The 17,051-nt window shown below is 45.8% G+C and overlaps 1 protein-coding gene across 1 annotated transcript in view; it reads left to right on the plus strand.

The window, feature by feature from the left end:
- The window catches only part of POLE (DNA polymerase epsilon, catalytic subunit), a 54,980-nt gene that overhangs the window by 1,779 nt on the left and 36,150 nt on the right, over positions 1-17,051 (plus strand). Inside the window, exons 2-20 of the mRNA XM_068990026.1 lie at positions 2,258-2,399; positions 2,836-2,916; positions 3,340-3,384; positions 3,538-3,630; positions 3,938-4,092; positions 6,223-6,364; positions 6,491-6,571; positions 7,281-7,388; positions 7,714-7,824; positions 8,086-8,171; positions 8,342-8,461; positions 10,262-10,394; positions 10,486-10,599; positions 10,707-10,919; positions 11,180-11,287; positions 15,715-15,843; positions 15,919-16,021; positions 16,106-16,252; positions 16,613-16,758. Coding sequence (XP_068846127.1) covers positions 2,258-2,399; positions 2,836-2,916; positions 3,340-3,384; positions 3,538-3,630; positions 3,938-4,092; positions 6,223-6,364; positions 6,491-6,571; positions 7,281-7,388; positions 7,714-7,824; positions 8,086-8,171; positions 8,342-8,461; positions 10,262-10,394; positions 10,486-10,599; positions 10,707-10,919; positions 11,180-11,287; positions 15,715-15,843; positions 15,919-16,021; positions 16,106-16,252; positions 16,613-16,758 — 2,257 coding nt within the window. The remainder of the gene's footprint in view (positions 1-2,257; positions 2,400-2,835; positions 2,917-3,339; positions 3,385-3,537; positions 3,631-3,937; positions 4,093-6,222; positions 6,365-6,490; positions 6,572-7,280; positions 7,389-7,713; positions 7,825-8,085; positions 8,172-8,341; positions 8,462-10,261; positions 10,395-10,485; positions 10,600-10,706; positions 10,920-11,179; positions 11,288-15,714; positions 15,844-15,918; positions 16,022-16,105; positions 16,253-16,612; positions 16,759-17,051) is intronic.

The following is a 17,051-nucleotide window of genomic DNA, read 5'->3' on the forward strand; positions in this document are numbered from 1 at the left end:
ACAATGTTATATCCCCATTTTTATCCATATGTGGGTCTTCAAACATCCAGACTCAGGTGTCCCAGAAGATATATCATGCTTTTAAGGTACAATTTGTTCTACCACAACAGGTATTTCTGTAACCCTAGTTTGCTCACATGTAGTTGGTAAACAGGAGAATATCAGTAAAATGTGGAGATTGTATTGGTTCATTTGCAGTTTTTCCCTAGGCAAGGGGGTCAGAATCGAGTAGAATTAAATAGTCTTCAGTAGAGAAGGAAAGAGCCCTTGGCTGGAGTGTGGCACGGGTATGTGCCCTGTTGGCTCTGTTTGAAGACAGTTTTATCTGAGTGCCTGTACCAGTGCCTCCCTCCAATCTCAGGTGGCAGGCTACACTTTTTTCTCCTGTACTCAACAGTCATAAGCCAGGACCTTACTGCTTGTGTTATGCATTTAAAGCAAACAACTCTGTAGAAGCATGGTTATTGACTTTGCTGTATAGAAATTAGAGCTGCCTTTCAGTGTTTATAAGCCAGCTAAAAGAAAAATGGCTTAGCATGGAACACTGCTGTCTCTGTGTACTCAGACACTGAACTGTGCAGTCCAGCACACTGCAGCCATCCTTGTTTCACTTTCCTAGCACGAAATGCACTTCCCCAGATGTGCTGCAGCCGCCTCTATGGTTGTATGAGTGCCTTGAAAAGTGTTCAGTAAATATTTTTCCAACTCAAATTACATGACTTGAAAACACAAGTGAATTAGTTCATTCAGGTTATTTCAAATAACTGACTTTACAGAATTTTATCTTGAAGACAACAAAAAGTGAGTATTTCTCTGTTTCTGTTGGTCTTCAATAAATATCACAAATGCTATTTATCAAGCACGCACTCTACAAAAAATTCTGTCTGCACATCATATGTATCGTGATTTAATCATCACCACTGATTTTTGGTAGAACTAGTGTCCAACTTGGTCATTCTTTTTTTTTTTTTAAGTTATTTATTTACTTATTTATTGGCTGCGCTGGGTCTTCATTGCTGCAGGAGCTTTCCTCTACTTGCAGAGAACCAGTGAGCCATGGCTACTGTCTAGTTACAGTGAGCAGGCTTTCTCACTGCGGTGGCTTCTCTTGGGGAATATGGGCTCTAGGGTGCACCGGCTTTAGTAGTTGCAGCACATGGGCTCCCGGACCCTAGAGCACAGGCTCAGTCGTTGTGGTGCGCCAACTTGGTTGCTCCATGGCGTGTGGGATCTTCCTGGACCATGGATCAAACCCAAGTTCTGAAAATTCTGTGTGGCCAAATATGGTTAATTGCATTTTTTGCAAGAAACAGACTAATAATAAATTTGGGTACCATCATTTTAAAAATAGAGAAAGCTTTTTGAGATAACTGTAGGTTCTTAGCAGTTGTAAGAAATTACACAGAGATCCCTTAACCTAGTTTCCCCCCGTGGTAACAGCTGACATAACTAGAGTGCAATGTCGAAACCAGGAAATTGACATGATACAGCAGTGTATGAACACTCGTTTATGTGTATGTAGATTTAGTTCTGTGCACTTTCTGTATTCATGACCAACACCACGGTCAGGCCACAGAACAGTTCTGACCCAAGGGTCCCTCATGTTACCTTTTTATAGCCACAGCTATCTCCCATCCCCTATTAATGGCTAATCCATTCTCCATCTCTAAAGAATGCTGTATAAGTGGAATAAAGTATGTAATTTGGGGGAGTTGGTTTTTTCACTCAGGCTAATTCCCTTGAAACCATTCTAGGTTATTGGATGTATCAATAAGTTTGTTACTGATGAACTGTATTCCATGAGAAGGATATAAAACAGGTTAACTATTCACCTGTTGAAGAGTATCTGGGTTGTTTCCACTTCTTGTCTATAATGAACAAAGTTGCAGTGAATATGCACATACAAGTTTTTTGTGTGAACATGAGTTTTCTTTCATCTGGGATAAATGCTCAAGATTGCAATACTGGACTTGATGCATTTTCCTTTTTAACTACCCCATGAGGCAGCATGTCCAGCCAAGATTGTTGTTTTTATTAGTGTTCTGGTTACATAGTTAAACAAGTTTTGACGTGAGTATGACATCAAACAATATGATGTCCCAGTCATATTTTTCCTATGAGTCCTGTTTTCTTAATGAGCACTTTTCAGGGATGCTCCTACCATGTCACATCTGAAATGCTTATACTGGGTGGACTGAGGGTTGCGGGTATAGAGTGTCATGATCAGTGGAGACTGGATTTCCCTCTTTTCACTCAGGGATGATGGCTCCTCTTCCTCTGTCTCGGCACTTAAGCGCCTGGAGCGCAGTCAGTGGACAGATAAGATGGATCTGCGGTTTGGTTTTGAGAGACTCAAGGAGCCTGGTGAGAAGACAGGCTGGCTCATCAACATGCACCCTGTAAGCACCTGTGCTTTTCCTCCATCTTCCTCCTCCCATTCAGGAGGGCAGCACAGCCCTTATCTGAAGAGCAGGTGACACCTGGTGGGAACATGTTGTGGACCATCCAGGTAGAGATGGGATTGTTTGCAGCTCCCCAGCTTTCCTCTTTAACTTCTCAGGGTCTTCTCTGGGTCATTAAGAGGTCACTGGGATAACAAAGGGGAGGGGGCATCCCTGTTACCCATAAAAATAAAGCTTTCAAAGATGAGGAGACAGAGACATTCCCATCTGGACGCTGTTATGACATAATTCTTGTGACTGGGTCTGGTAGGGTTTATGTAAAGGTAGAGAAAGATTTTGTTTTTAAAGTACTCAGTTTCCTAGAGAAGGAAGAAAAGGCTCTTGTAGTTTGTAGAGGAAAACCTTGTGCTCTTGTTGACCGACTCTCTTGCAGACTGAGATTTTAGATGAAGATAAACGCTTAGTTAGTGCTGTGGATTACTACTTTATTCAAGACGATGGGAGCAGATTTAAGGTAAGGCCCTTGAACCCAAAGAAGCTAAAAACCACTCAGTGATGAGGCATAACGGGGCCCAAAATGATATATGTCCTTTTAGCTCTGCAGCTGTGAGGAGAGGGTTTATGGGAGACTTGTAGCAGGCAGCTGCCCAAAGCTGTTTAGGAACATGGGCCCCATGGAGCCACACTAGTCACCACTTAAGATGTCCTAAGAGAAGCTAGCTCAGGAAGACTGAAAGATGAGCAGTATTGTTTCTCTTAGACTATTGCCCTTGTGATATGTGCAAGTCTAATTTTCTGTTGTATCATCTCTTCTAAGATATGTCCAGGTCAATGATGCATTGAATCTAGGCTGCTCACAGGTATAATAAAAACAGCCTATCTTCATTTTTCTCCTTTTTTCTTTGTCGTCACCCCACATGGGCTGTGATTCTTACAGGTGGCCTTGCCCTACAAGCCATATTTCTACATTGCGACCAGAAAGGTAGGTCTGTCGTTTATGGCATTAGGTCAAATGACCTGAGCTTTGTTTTGTGGGGAGAGTCAAAACTGGAAATAAAGAGGCTTCTAGAGAAACAGGCAAGGAAGGAAGTAGATTTTACTAATGGGTTGTCTTTTCATTCTGATCCTGATTTAGGGTTGTGAGCGAGAAGTTTCGTCTTTTCTTTCTAAGAAGTTTCAGGGTAAAATTGCCAAAGTAGAGACTGTCCCTAAGGAGGATCTGGACTTGGTGAGTATCACCCAGCCCTTTCTGGGTAAATCAGGCTGGGTCTGCTCTGTCCATGGGGTGAGATGGGGAGGACATGTTTAATACCTGTGGGGCAGTATAGATGATGGATTTTCATGACTGTCCCTGCCTCCTCCTCAAAAACTCTAGTGGCATCTTTGGTGCCACATGCAGAGTTGAAGAAGTTGCTTTGGAGTTGCCAGCTCTTCAACTCATTTATGTACTGTTGACTCGTTCTCCCCTTATTTTATCTCTCCAACATAGTATTTTTTTCTCTTGAACTCATGAACACCATCTCTTCACTCTGCAGCCAAATCACTTGGTTGGTTTGAAACGAAATTACATTAAGCTGTCCTTCAACACCGTGGAGGACCTCGTCAAAGTGAGGAAGGAGATCTCCCCAGCTGTGAAGAAAAACAAGGAGCAGGGTCATGCCAGTGATGCCTACACAACTATGCTCTCCAGGTAAGCTTCGTTCACATAAGCAAAGCAGCCAGTTGGTCCATAGGGCTTTTCCCATTTTTCCTAAGTTTACAAGATAAATAGGACATGGGAAAACTCAGCAATAAAGTTACCTTAATGATTGGCTTTGTTCAGTGCGAAACACTTTTGAGCAATTAGTTAGACTTTTTTATATGTTCCCTTTGTGTTAAATTAATGGTGGATTCCCAGGTTGTAGTTCAGCTGTCCCTTCTTTCTTACATGGGGATAGATTTGGCTTCAAACTGAGTTTCTGTAACAATAAAGGCATTTTAGATTTCTAATCCCACCACCATAACAGAGTCTGATTTCATGGTTTTTAGAAAGCATTAAGATGTCTGCAAATTTTATTAAATATCTAGATTTATGTAGCACATCGTCTCCAGAGAACCCTGGTTATTATACAGAGAAATTTAAATAAAGGACAACAAACACTGTTCGTGAAATATTTAAACATCAACAGTAGTAAGCAACAGGGTAAGAGATTAAGAAGAAATCTTGGCTAATTAAAAGTTATGATGACTTCAACATACCAGATGGCCAACAGGCACATGAAGAGATGCACAACATTTCTAATGTTAGAGAAATGCAAATCAGAACTATAATGAAGTACCACCTCACACTGGTCGTCGTTAAAAAGTCTGCAAATGACAAACACTAGAGGTGTGAGAAAAGGCAATGCTCCTACATTATTGGTAGGAATCCAAATTGGTCCAGCCACTATGGAGAACAGTATGGAGGTTCCTCCAAAAACTAAAAATAGAATTGCCATATGATCCAGCAATCCTACACCTGGGCATATATCCAAATAAAACTATAATTCAAAAAGATACATTCACCCCTGTGTTGATAGCAGCACTGTTCACAATAACTAAGATCTAGAAACAACCTAAATGTCCGTCAACAGATGAATGGATAAAGGTGGGGTTCATATATACAGTGGAATACTACTTGGCCATAAAAAAGAATGAAATAATGCCATTGGCAGCAGCCTGGGTGAACTTAGAGATTGTCATACTAAGTGAAGTAAGTCAGAAAGAAAAAGACAAATACCATGTGATAACACTTAATATGTGGAATCTAAAATTTGACAAATGAACTTATCTATGAAACAAAAATAACCTCGCAGACATAAGAGAACAGACTTGCGGTTGCCATGGGGCAAGAGTGGATTGGGAGTTTGGGGTTAGCAGATGCTAACGATTATATATAGGATGGATAAACAACAGGGTCCTACTGTATAATACAGGAAACTGTATTCAGCATCCTGTGAGAAATGATAATGGAAAATGATTTTTAAAAGAATGTGTTTATGTATATAACTGAATCATTTTGCAGTATAGCAGAAATTAACAACATTGTAAATCAACTAAAAGACATGCAGAAATTTATGAGGATTTTAGAAGAGAGCTAATCGTAACCTCTGGCAAAAGTAGATCAGTTTGGGACCCTGGATGTTTCTGCATCAGCACCCCCTGCCCAGTGGCTCATTAATGATTTTTCAGAATACTGCAAGTTTATCTGGAGACTGAGTCCCCAGAGGCCTGAGCCTTCTCTAAAACTCATTGCCTTTTTCTCCCCCTTAATAGTCCATTCAGTATTTGGAAGCTTAGTGGACTAATATTGGAGTGAATATTCTAGTGACAGTGATTCCCACTTAGATATGGTAAAAATAATTATGATGCAGAAATAGTTACTGTTTACCAGTCACTTCACCATGCTAAGAGCTTGTGAGCATGTTACCTTATGACTTGTGCTGGGTGGGCCTGTTCCTGTCGTCTTTGTTTTCTTGATGAAGAAATAACCTCAGTGAAGGTGGGTCACGTCCGTAGATATGCATTCCAAGTAATAGTCTCCTTTCTTCTTTGCTCTTTTAATTGGGGTGGAACTTACATCCAATAAAATGCATGTCCTAAGTGTATTGAACTTCCTTGTGTCTGTGGCCTGCTACTTGGTCGGATGGGGGTCATCCAAGGTCATTCCTTATGAAGGGCCTGTCCTGATCATCTCAGCCACCTTGTAAACCTTTGTGTTTACATTGTTTGGACTCTGGCCTTTCCCTGCTTCAGCTCCTAGCAGAGTATAGTTGAAAAAGCTGCTCTCTTTATTTTGCAGTGTTCTGCAAGGGGGCAGTGTAATTATTGATGAAGAGGAAACGTCTAAGAAGATTGCCGACCAGATGGACAACATTGTGGACATGCGAGAGTATGATGTGCCTTACCACATCCGTCTCTCCATCGACCTGAAGATCCACGTGGTGAGTGGGCTGTTGCATGGGGGTAGCTACTGACAGCCAGGAGGTAATATTGAAGGATAGATCCATAGAGTAGACTTCCCTGGGCAGATGTAGAAGTTTTCGGTTAATGCACCACATGTCCTTCAGGCTCACTGGTACAATGTCCGGTACCGAGGAAGTGCCTTTCCAGTGGAAATTGCCCGCCGCGATGACCTCGTTGAACGACCAGTAAGTACTGCTCGCATTTCCTCCATCCTAAACTTTCCAGTTGTTTCTGGCGAGAAAGGTGAAAGGTGAATTTGATTTTACAATTGGTTTGCTTCTTTTTCCTCAAATACTTAAAAGAATTTTGAAATAATTGGGTTTTTTTAAATCAGTTTCTGACCTTGCACATGTATATCATCGTGTGCTGTTAGTATTTGAGCTAGGCTGGATCTGAACATTGGAGGGAAAGCCTTGACTTCCATTTTTGATGGTTAAGAGCATGGTTTCAGCATGTTATGTTGAAAAATGGATTCAAAAGTGGTTCAGGAACAGCTTTCTGATTGTGGGATAGTCTATACTGTTTTCTCACATCTAAGATGAGATTGTCAGTTCTGTATCATAGTCTCCTGTCAAAGTTGTCATAAAGGTCAAAATGAGGTGATTCATTTTAAGGTGTCTAGAGACTCAAGTGTTCTGTAATTCTAGACTTTTCCTGTGAACAGTGGCTCCAGCCATATCTTGTATGTTCAAGTTTTCATATCATCATGGTAGATCAGTCCACCCCAAGATGCCTGTCCTGCTTTTTCCTGGACCTTTCCCCACAGCAGCTCAACGCTTGCTTTTAGTAACTGGCAGTAGAGGTGGAGGTGTCATGGGTGTCAAGAGAACCACCAGGGTCTCCAGAGCTCAGCTTGGTTCTTGGCCAACTTAATGCTACATTTTGTCCCTTCAGGACCCCGTGGTTTTAGCATTTGACATTGAGACAACCAAACTGCCCCTCAAGTTTCCAGATGCTGAGACCGACCAGATTATGATGATTTCCTATATGATTGATGGTCAGGTGAGTGGGTGCCTTCTGGAATGTGAGCTCTCTGTGAACCGGAACCAAGTCTGGTCTCCAAACCTGAACAGTGCCCACCCGTGGTTAGTATTTGTTTGGTGACTAATGAGAGAATGGAGTCCGCACAAGTGAACAAGCTAGCTATTCTGGCATCTAGTGACTCTCTACCCTCCAGGCAAATCTTAGGACTAAGTCTTTTTTGGGAAAGCGATGGTGTTTCAAGTTGCTGCAAAGGTTTTGTAGCAAAAGTCTCCAGGCTGCATGTGGGAGGTGTGTCTTAGGCTTTGTTTCTGTAACTCGCACTGACTGCTAATGAACTTCCCAGGGCTACCTCATCACCAACAGGGAGATTGTCTCAGAAGATATAGAAGATTTCGAATTCACCCCCAAGCCAGAATATGAAGGACCCTTCTGTGTCTTCAATGAGCCCGATGAGGTAGAGATGCCACTTGGGAAAGTGCTTGATGTTTGGGAATAGGAAGAGGAGGCAAGCATGGTGATCCTCTCAGATCTCAGCATTTGTTTAATCATAATAGCAGCTGGGCTCAATCCCCAATGGTTGGTCCTCGATCACATAAGGTTAGGATGGAAATAAAGGGGTCATGTGAAGTTGTTATTCCTCAGCTTTGGAGAGGTATTAAAATCACTTGAGGAAGAGTAAAGAAACCCTTTGACTGCCAAAATTTGTTAAATTCAGGTTCATCTAATCCAAAGATGGTTTGAACACATCCAGGAGGCCAAACCCACCATCATGGTCACCTATAATGGGGACTTTTTTGACTGGTAAGTCAGAAAGGGGGAGGAAGAGACGGGAGAAGCACCACTTGGTAGCACGGGTGAGCTGCTCACCCTGTTTAAGAGGAGATGGTATGAAGTGTCCGCTGGGGTAGTCTGGCCCCTGTGGAAATTAGAGACTCACTGTCCCACGTGCTTTTCTGTCCTCTCGTCCTTAGGCCGTTTGTGGAGGCCAGAGCAGCGGTCCATGGACTGAGCATGTACCAGGAGATAGGGTTCCAGAAGGACAGCCAGGGGGAGTACAAATCACCCCAGTGTATCCACATGGACTGTCTCAGGTAGGCCCTGCAGCTCACGTGGTGGCTCATCGCAGTGTCTCATGAGGGCTTTCTGTAAGTGAGACTCCCTTATACACACTGCTCCTTTCCATACCTTCTTACAGAAGCTGCCGAGAAGTAGCTCCTGTCACCTAAGAGGACAGTGGCCGCTGGCTGGTCCCCAGGGTATAGAAACCAGATGAGAAAGAAGGACCTGGTAGAGTGAGGTCTGGTGCTATGGGAGGTCACAGAGAGGCCTTGGCTTCCCCACATCAGATTGGGATGTGGCAGCCAGGCTCTCTTAAAGGACAAGCATGGTGTCCAGATAGGCTGGGGTGTCCAGACTCAGGATAAGCGTGCGAGGTGGCCCGGAGTGCTGAGAAGGAAGGCTGGAGAAAGAGGTCTACTGGGCTTCCTGTGCCCAGTGAGGAGGTTGGTTTTTTCTTGGTGGTCATGGGGAGCCACTGACACATTTAAAGCTTAATGAATTTTCTCCTTACCCCTGGTATTATGGTGCATGGATTGAAGGGGCAGGCGGATTGCAACATGAAGAGCAGTGAAGAGAGGGCTGGTCTTGAGATATCTGAGAGTCGAGGACTTGGGGATCTATAGATATGGGGACAGGTGCAAGAGGCATTAGGAAATTCTGGTTCTCAGGACTTGGGCTGGGCTCCTGGAGAAAGAGGGCAGAGCTCAGGTTCAAAATAAAAGCAGACCTGGGAGATCCATCCACATGGAGGATCTGGAGACTGTGGGGCTCGGTGATAAGAGCAAAAAACTTGATAGTTGATGGATTCTCAAGAAGAGAAATAGGGACTTTCCTGGTGTTTCAGTGGCTAAGAGTCTTCCTGCTGATGCAAGCCACATGGGTTTGATCTCTGCTCTGGGAAGACTGTACGTGCCAAGGGGCAAGTAAGCCCATACTTCACAACTACTGCACCCACAGACCTGGAGACCATGCTCTATCACAAGAGAAGCCACTGCAACCAAGAGTAGCCCTTGCTCGCCACAATTAGAGAAAGCCCACGCGCAGCACCCAAGACCCAGTGCAGCCAGAAAAATGATTTTTAAAAAAGATCCCACATACTACAGTGAAGATTGAAGATCGCTCATGGCTGCAGCTAAGACCCTACACAGTCAAATAAATACTTTTTTTTTTTTTAAGTAAGAGGAGTAAAAGAGAGGTGGGGTTCCTCAGTGGAGGCGGCAATCCTGGGGATCCTTAGCAGGGCGTTTCTGAGGGGGAGAACGGCCCACAGGGCAGAGAGGCCACAGACGGTGAGAATGGATGCTGCCAGTACAAAGGTATAAGTCCTAGAGATATAGTGGTGTCTGTCGTGGGGCTGAGTTGTGAGGAAGGAAGAAGTGGAGATGGCATGAGGGGGCCTCGAGTGTTTTTATACAGAGGGCTTGTGTAAGAAGAGGACGGGAGTTTGACAGCAGGGTGTGAGGGGCAGGGAGAGCAAGGCAGAGCCTGGCAGCACCTGTAGCGAATAAGCTGTGGAGGAATCTAGAAGTTCAGACAGCAGGTTCCTGCCTGGTCCCCTTTTTATTTCTCCGTGAGGGTGAGAAGGCCTCGCAAGGACTGGAAGGACCGGCTGTGTCGTCTCCTTGTGTTTGTGGGTTTCTCTGTGAAGTTGACTGGGTCCAGGTGAAAGCTTTTCGCAAGGGGCCTGCACCACGTGAGATCTTGGTGATCTTTTGGAGTACCTGTCAGGACCCTGCATCTTCCTATAGAGTGTCCAGCTTCGCCACATCTCACAGGTTCCTGGGCTTCATCTCAGAATTATCTCTGGCTTTTGCTTTTCTTCTCCTTTCCAGGTGGGTAAAGAGGGACAGCTACCTGCCCGTGGGCAGCCACAACCTCAAGGCGGCAGCCAAAGCCAAGCTGGGCTACGACCCAGTGGAATTGGACCCCGAAGACATGTGCCGGATGGCCACTGAGCAGCCCCAGGCACGTGTGCTGCCTCGCTGAGTCACCTTCTGCTGGGGATGGCGGCCTCTGGACCCCTCACTGACCTTACTGTCTGATGTCTTCTCCTCAGACTCTGGCCACCTACTCGGTGTCGGACGCAGTGGCCACATACTACCTGTACATGAAATATGTCCACCCGTTTATATTCGCCCTGTGTACCATCATCCCCATGGAGCCCGATGAGGTCAGTGCCTGTCCTGGCCCACTGCCTGACAGGGTGGTCCCAGGCAGCTGATGCAGGTGCAGCCGTTGATTTCTGTATTTGGCTCACAGCCTGATATTTCCCTGTAGGTGCTGCGGAAAGGCTCTGGGACGCTGTGCGAGGCCTTGCTAATGGTGCAGGCCTTCCATGCCAACATCGTCTTCCCCAACAAGCAGGAGCAGGAGTTCAACAAGCTGACAGATGATGGCCACGTGCTGGATGCTGAGACCTACGTGGGTGGCCACGTAGAAGCCCTGGAGTCGGGCGTGTTCCGCAGCGACATCCCCTGCCGGTTCCGGATGGTGCGCCACTCCTAAGGCAGGGCCTCGTCCCGCCAGTGCTGTGGGAGGACCCAGGAGGGACCCAGCCACAAGGGCTGAAATAAAACCCTCGCCCCCTTCTCACCCATGGACCCCTCACCAGCTGTCCTTTGTCTGGCCTACCCTTCAGGTTGCTGCTCCTTCTGGAGTGTTCTCTTAGTAGAGTCCCACCTGAAGTAGGTTACGTGGTGTGGGGCCATTTTCCTATCTTTCTCACATCCTCTCTTGGTTGTTTGTGTTAGAATCCTGCTGCCTTTGACTTCCTGCTGCAGCGGGTGGAGAAAACCATGCGTCACGCCATCGAGGAAGAGGAGAAAGTGCCCATGGAGCAGGTCATCAACTTCCAAGAGGTGATGCATAGGCTCGGGGGAGTGGTGTGGGGAGAGCAGTCTGTTTACATGCCCTGCCTTGCAGAGTGGCTTCTTTCAGTGGCCTATTCATTGTGCACCTACTGTGTGATAATACTTGGTTGCCGAGACAGGACACGGGGCCTGGTCTCATGTAGTTAGGACAGGACAGCGTATTGGCGCAGTGAGGGACTCGACTTTGTGTTCAGGAGAATTTCACAGAGGAGGCAACGGCTTTCAGAACAAAGTGGTGGGCTGATGTGGGAGAGGAAGGCAAGTGAAGGGTAGATACAACTATGTCTTGTAGGCGGCAAGGAGCTATTGGAGGTTTTTACTTTCTTTCTGTCTATGGACTTTAAAAATGACCCCATGGACTGTAGCCTACCATGCTTCTCTGTCCATGGGATTTTCCAGGCAATAGTACTGGAGTGGATAGCCATTTCCTTCTCCAGGGACCTTCCCGACCGAGGGATCGAACCCGGGTCTCCCACATTGTAGACAGACGCTTAACCGTCTGAGCCACCAGGAAAGTTAAAAAAAATGACGATAGGAGTTCCTATAAATTACAGGGTAGAATATCGTAACTGCAAAGTCCTTCACATAGTAGTTAGAAAGCACCATTTGCAAAGTGTGTCACATGACCAGAGGCACCAGGCACCACCTGCTTTGCTGGTCTTATTCCTTTGGATGTGGTGCATCTTGGGTCTCTATCAGGCCCTGCTTCAGCATATTCAGCTACTCGAGTGGTTTGCAGCTCTTAACAGTTCTAGGATTGATTTCAAGAAATGTAACATATTCACCAGGCAAAGTTCAAACAAGAACGTGTGCATGTGCTCTGCATAGTACAAAGTTCTGTGCAGCTCTTGTCAGCTACAGCTATCATATGCTTTGGGAACTTTCCATGAACCAACTTGGGAAGAGAGTGTAGGCTGAATGACAAACAGGAGTTAAAGAGCAACTTGAGCAAAACAAAGATACTGCTTTTTTGGCCTTGACGTGAGGCCTGTGGGATCTTAGTTCCCCAACCAGGGATCGGACCCAGGCCCCTGGCAGTGAAAGCTCTGAGTCATAACCACTGGGCCGCCAAGGAATTCCCCAAAGATACTACTTTTAAGTCTATGAACCAATGAAATGAGTGAGAAGTGGGCTGAAGGTGTGCTAATTGGAGGGACCCCAGACACCGTAGTGAATTTGGACATGGACTTTCTCTAGATGACAGATGGTCACCCATAGTCCCTGAAATTGTTCTCTGTAGGGTGGCCTAGGGTCTTTAGGGAAAGGGTAGCAGGTTCACCTTTTGTTCCTGAGTGACCATCTCAGCAGTAGTGTGATAGCTGATGGGAGGTGCTAGCTGGGGGCACACAGCAGCATCTGGCCTGTCCAGATGTCATCCCATCATCCCAGCCTTCCCACTACTGTCGTTTCATCTTCCCTCTCCGAGCAGCATTTCAGAGCATGCCCTAGCACAGAGAAGGATGGGGGAATTATTCTCCGAATGGTTCATTTGCTTAAAATTCAGTTAGAAACAGTATTATCTTTCTGGTATTTCCTGTTCTACTTGATAGATACTCCTTTTTTTCTTCTGGTTGATTTTTGTGTAATTTAGATGTTTTCCAGTTTATACTTTGAATGTCCAGAGGTTGGCAAGCTATAGTACAGAAGGGCTGTTTTTGTACAGTCAGCAAGCTAAGAATGGTTTTCATATTTTTTAAATATTTTAAAAGAAAAAGTAGACCATAGCCACAAAACCTGAAATATTTATTATCTGGTCCTTCACAGAGGTTTGCTGACCCCAGATCTAAAGGTGTTTTTTTTTTAAGCCAGCTTTTCTCAGAATAACTCCTAAGTACAGTAATTCTCAAGTTTTAATGTTGTATTTCTTGTTGTTGCATAAGTTTTGGACAAAATGAACTTATCAAATAAGTACATATCCAATGTTCTCATTTAAGTGTTACCTTTGGGAGAGAAAATAAAAGTGTATGACTATCAGAAGCCTGTTTAGCCTTTTTTAGTTTCAGTGACTGGTTTTGTGTTTTATGACAATACTTTTATTTCTAGAAGCTCTCTATTGGTTCTTTTTCAAATATGCTTTATTTCTTTATAGTGGGCTTTCTCTTCCTGTGTTTTATTTTTAAAAACTTTTTATTGACGCATACTGATTTATAATGTTTCAGGTATACAGCAAAGTGATTCAGGTTTTTAAAATACACACACATGTATATTCTTTCTTTTCCCCCCTTTTTTTGGCTGTGCCACGTAGCTTGCAGGATCTTAGCTCCCTAACCGGGGATCAGATGCATTCCCCCTACAGTGAAGCACAGAGTCCTAACCACTAGGCCACCAGGGAATTCCATGTATATATATTCTTGTTCCTGTTGTTTAATCACTAAGTTATGTCCGACTCTTCACACCCCATGGACTTGTAGCCTGCCTGGGTCCTCTGTCCATGAAATTTCCCAGGCAAGAATATTGGAGTTCGGTTGCCATTTCCTTCTCCAGGGGATCTTCCTGACCCAGGGATCAGGAAGTATTTCTTGTGTCTCCTGAACTGGCAGGTGAATTCAAGAACCACCAGGGAAGCCCGTGTGTGTGTGTGTGTGTGTGTGTGTGTGTGTGTGTGTACACATATATTCTTTTTCAGATTCTTTCACATTATAGGTTATTACAAGGACTGTTCACTTATCTCTAATTAGCCTGATTTTACCATGTTTACTCTGGGAGGTTTATTCTCTTATGTTCTTAGGGTTCTCCTCCCACTGTGTCTGCTCTCAGTCATGGTATGGTTTTTTTTCCCCATGCTTTACAATTTTGAGACTTTTTTTTCCTTTCTGAATGTGCCGCGTGGCCTGTGGAAGCTTAGTTCCCTAATCATGGATCGAACACACACCACCCCCTGCATTGGAAGCACAGTCTTAACCACTGGGCATCTAGGGAAGTCCTGTCGCTCTGCAATTTTGGAATCTGAACTCCTCTTCAGCAGGAGGACTGTTGGTAGTTTGACAGTTTCTTCCTGGTTCCCCAAAAGTAACATGGGCCCGATGCCCCTTCTTACCTGGTTCCTTGGCTGAAGAGCCCCAGAGCCAGTGGAGACCTGTTAGTGCCTGTTATGATAAATGCTCAGGGAAAATGCTTTCTTTGCCCAGAGTCCAAAATAGACATGGTGAGCAAACTTGCTGTAGTTTATTCTTTTATGGAGGCGGCCTTTGAGAGTCCTGCCTTTATTTGGGGCTCTGCATTTTATCTCCCTTGTGTTGTGTGTAGCCTGTCCCTCCTTGAGGCAGCATGAGAAATGTGAGGTCAGAGCTCACGGCACAGGCCTGAGGCTGCAAACCTCAGAGAGGCCTGCTGCCTGCCTGCCCGCAGCCAGGGTCTGGGAACTCGGGCTTCAAGAGGTTTCTCACCTTCCTCTAGTAAGAATGGCTCACTCACTCGTGCTCAGGTTGTTTGTGCCAACAGTGTGGTTTGTGCTAAGTGCCTTCTTTCCTTTCTGGAGTCTGGGCTTTGGTCCAGGCAGGCAGAGTTGCCTACATGATCAGCCCCCTATAAGAACTCTGGGCACTGGGTCTCCATGAGCTTCCTTGGGGGACAGTACTTTTCACAGCACTTCTCATGTGTTATCACAGTTTGTTGCTGGAAGAATGACGCTCATCTCAGCTTGAATTTGGGCTCCTCCCGACTTTCCCCCAAGCGCCTTTGCCCTTTGCTCATTGAGCTCTGTGTCTTTTCCCTGTGAGTCACCAAACCTAGGGGTGGTCTTGGGGATCCCAACACAGGGCCCAGCCTCTGCCAGACACCATTGAGTCAACTCACTGCTCTGATGTTGAGTCTTCTCATCACATTTGTTCTCTGGGAATAACTTAGAAGCTTACATCTGCATTCACAGGGATAGTTTTCATATTTCATTTAGGATTTCCATGTGTTTGGTGTCAAGAGGGTTTTTAAAGAGCCTTGGCTGGAAACAGAATCTGATTCATTGGTTTATAAAGTAATGCTGGAAACCATCTAGTATCACAGTTGAGAGCATGGTGTTTGGTCTCAGAGGGTCCATACTAACTTGAAACTTCTCATCCGTCAGATGAGGAATTGCAGGGACATTGATGGTGTGTCACTTGCCTGCACTGTGGGGGTACTCGGGGCCCCCAGGAAGTGTGGCTGTTGGTAATCCAGCGGGTCTCCCTACTTGCTAGCAAATGGGCTATGCCATATGAGGCCGCATATTACACATTTCTCTCCCGACCCCAGAGTTCTCTTGGGGCGGAGACTGCTGCTTCCCGTGCTGCGGTGCTCTGTCCTGTACCTCCAGGGTCTGGTGTGTTGGTGCCTGTTGTCTGTCGTCCATTTGGGACCCATGGTGTTTTCTCTGTTACTCTGTACAATCTCCAGTTTCCATCTTGGTCACCAGCCTTCACTTCTTTCCACTTTCTCTGTAGGTGTGTGATCAGATTAAGACCAAGCTCACCTCCCTGAAAGATGTTCCTAACCGAATTGAGTGTCCCCTCATCTACCACCTGGACGTGGGGGCCATGTACCCCAACATCATCTTGACAAACCGCCTGCAGGTGAGACACATTCTCATATCAGAATCAAGCTCTTTCTGCCTAAACCCTAATTGCTCTCTTCCTGTCCCCTCACAGCCCTCTGCCATGGTGGACGAGGCCACCTGCGCAGCCTGTGACTTCAACAAGCCTGGAGCAAACTGCCAGAGGAAGATGGCCTGGCAGTGGAGGGGAGAGTTCAGTGAGTGTCGGCCCTGGGGGCTGCTCAGCAGGAAGCGGGTGGGCAGGTCTCTGTCACATTCTCTCTTCCCATCACTCCTTCTAGTGCCAGCCAGTCGCAGTGAGTATCATCGGATCCAGCACCAACTGGAGTCAGAGAAGTTCCCTCCCTTGACCCCCGAGGGCCCAGCCCGGGCCTTTCACGAGCTGTCCCGTGAGGAGCAGGCTAAATATGAGAAGCGGAGGCTGGCAGGTGAGCAGTTGGGCCATGTTGGTGTATCACATGTTGAGGTCAGTCGAGCCAGTTGTTGAAGTAGATGAGACCACTGTGAATTAGTTCGTCCTATAGGCTTCCTGTTGTCATTTATCCTTGTGCAAGTTTCTGGCTCCTAAACCCTTCCTCCTGTAGTCTTTGTGTATTTGGTCTGTTCATACAGGGCTGCCCTTTGATGTGATTTATTAGGAGCTTGTCTTTCTGAGTTTTCTGCTCCTTTGAGTTAACCAAAAAACCCATGTTTGTTGGCATCCATTGCCTAGCTTTCTTTGGCTGTGTCCAGGAGGCCTGTCCCCTGTGTGGAGTCTGACGTGCCCGCCATTCTCAATTGTGCTTCAGATTACTGCCGGAAGGCGTACAAGAAAATCCACATGACCAAGGTGGAGGAGCGTCTCACCACCATCTGCCAGCGGGAGAACTCCTTCTATGTGGACACTGTACGCGCTTTTCGGGACAGGCGCTATGAGTTCAAAGGTCTCCACAAGGTGAGCCTGACCTTCGTGAAGTTGGAGCAGGATCTAGTTTCTGAGGTGAAAATTCTTGCTCAGCGCTGTCTCGATGTGTTACTCCCAATCTCTGAGCCCAATGCATGCACTCAGACAATAAACATGCAGTTGTTTTTAACTTTGAAGAATTAGGGGCCTGGGGCCTTGAAGCTATTCTGAATGATTGCTTTTAAAATAATTATTTAGAGCAGGGGTCAGCAAACTACTTGGTCATGGTGAAGCAGAAGGGGCTAATCTGCCAAACGCAAGCCTCACAGCATGCTGGGGAGCTG

This window comes from Capricornis sumatraensis, chromosome 17 (genome assembly GCF_032405125.1).
Source record: "Capricornis sumatraensis isolate serow.1 chromosome 17, serow.2, whole genome shotgun sequence".
NCBI classification, from domain to species: domain Eukaryota; kingdom Metazoa; phylum Chordata; class Mammalia; order Artiodactyla; family Bovidae; genus Capricornis; species Capricornis sumatraensis.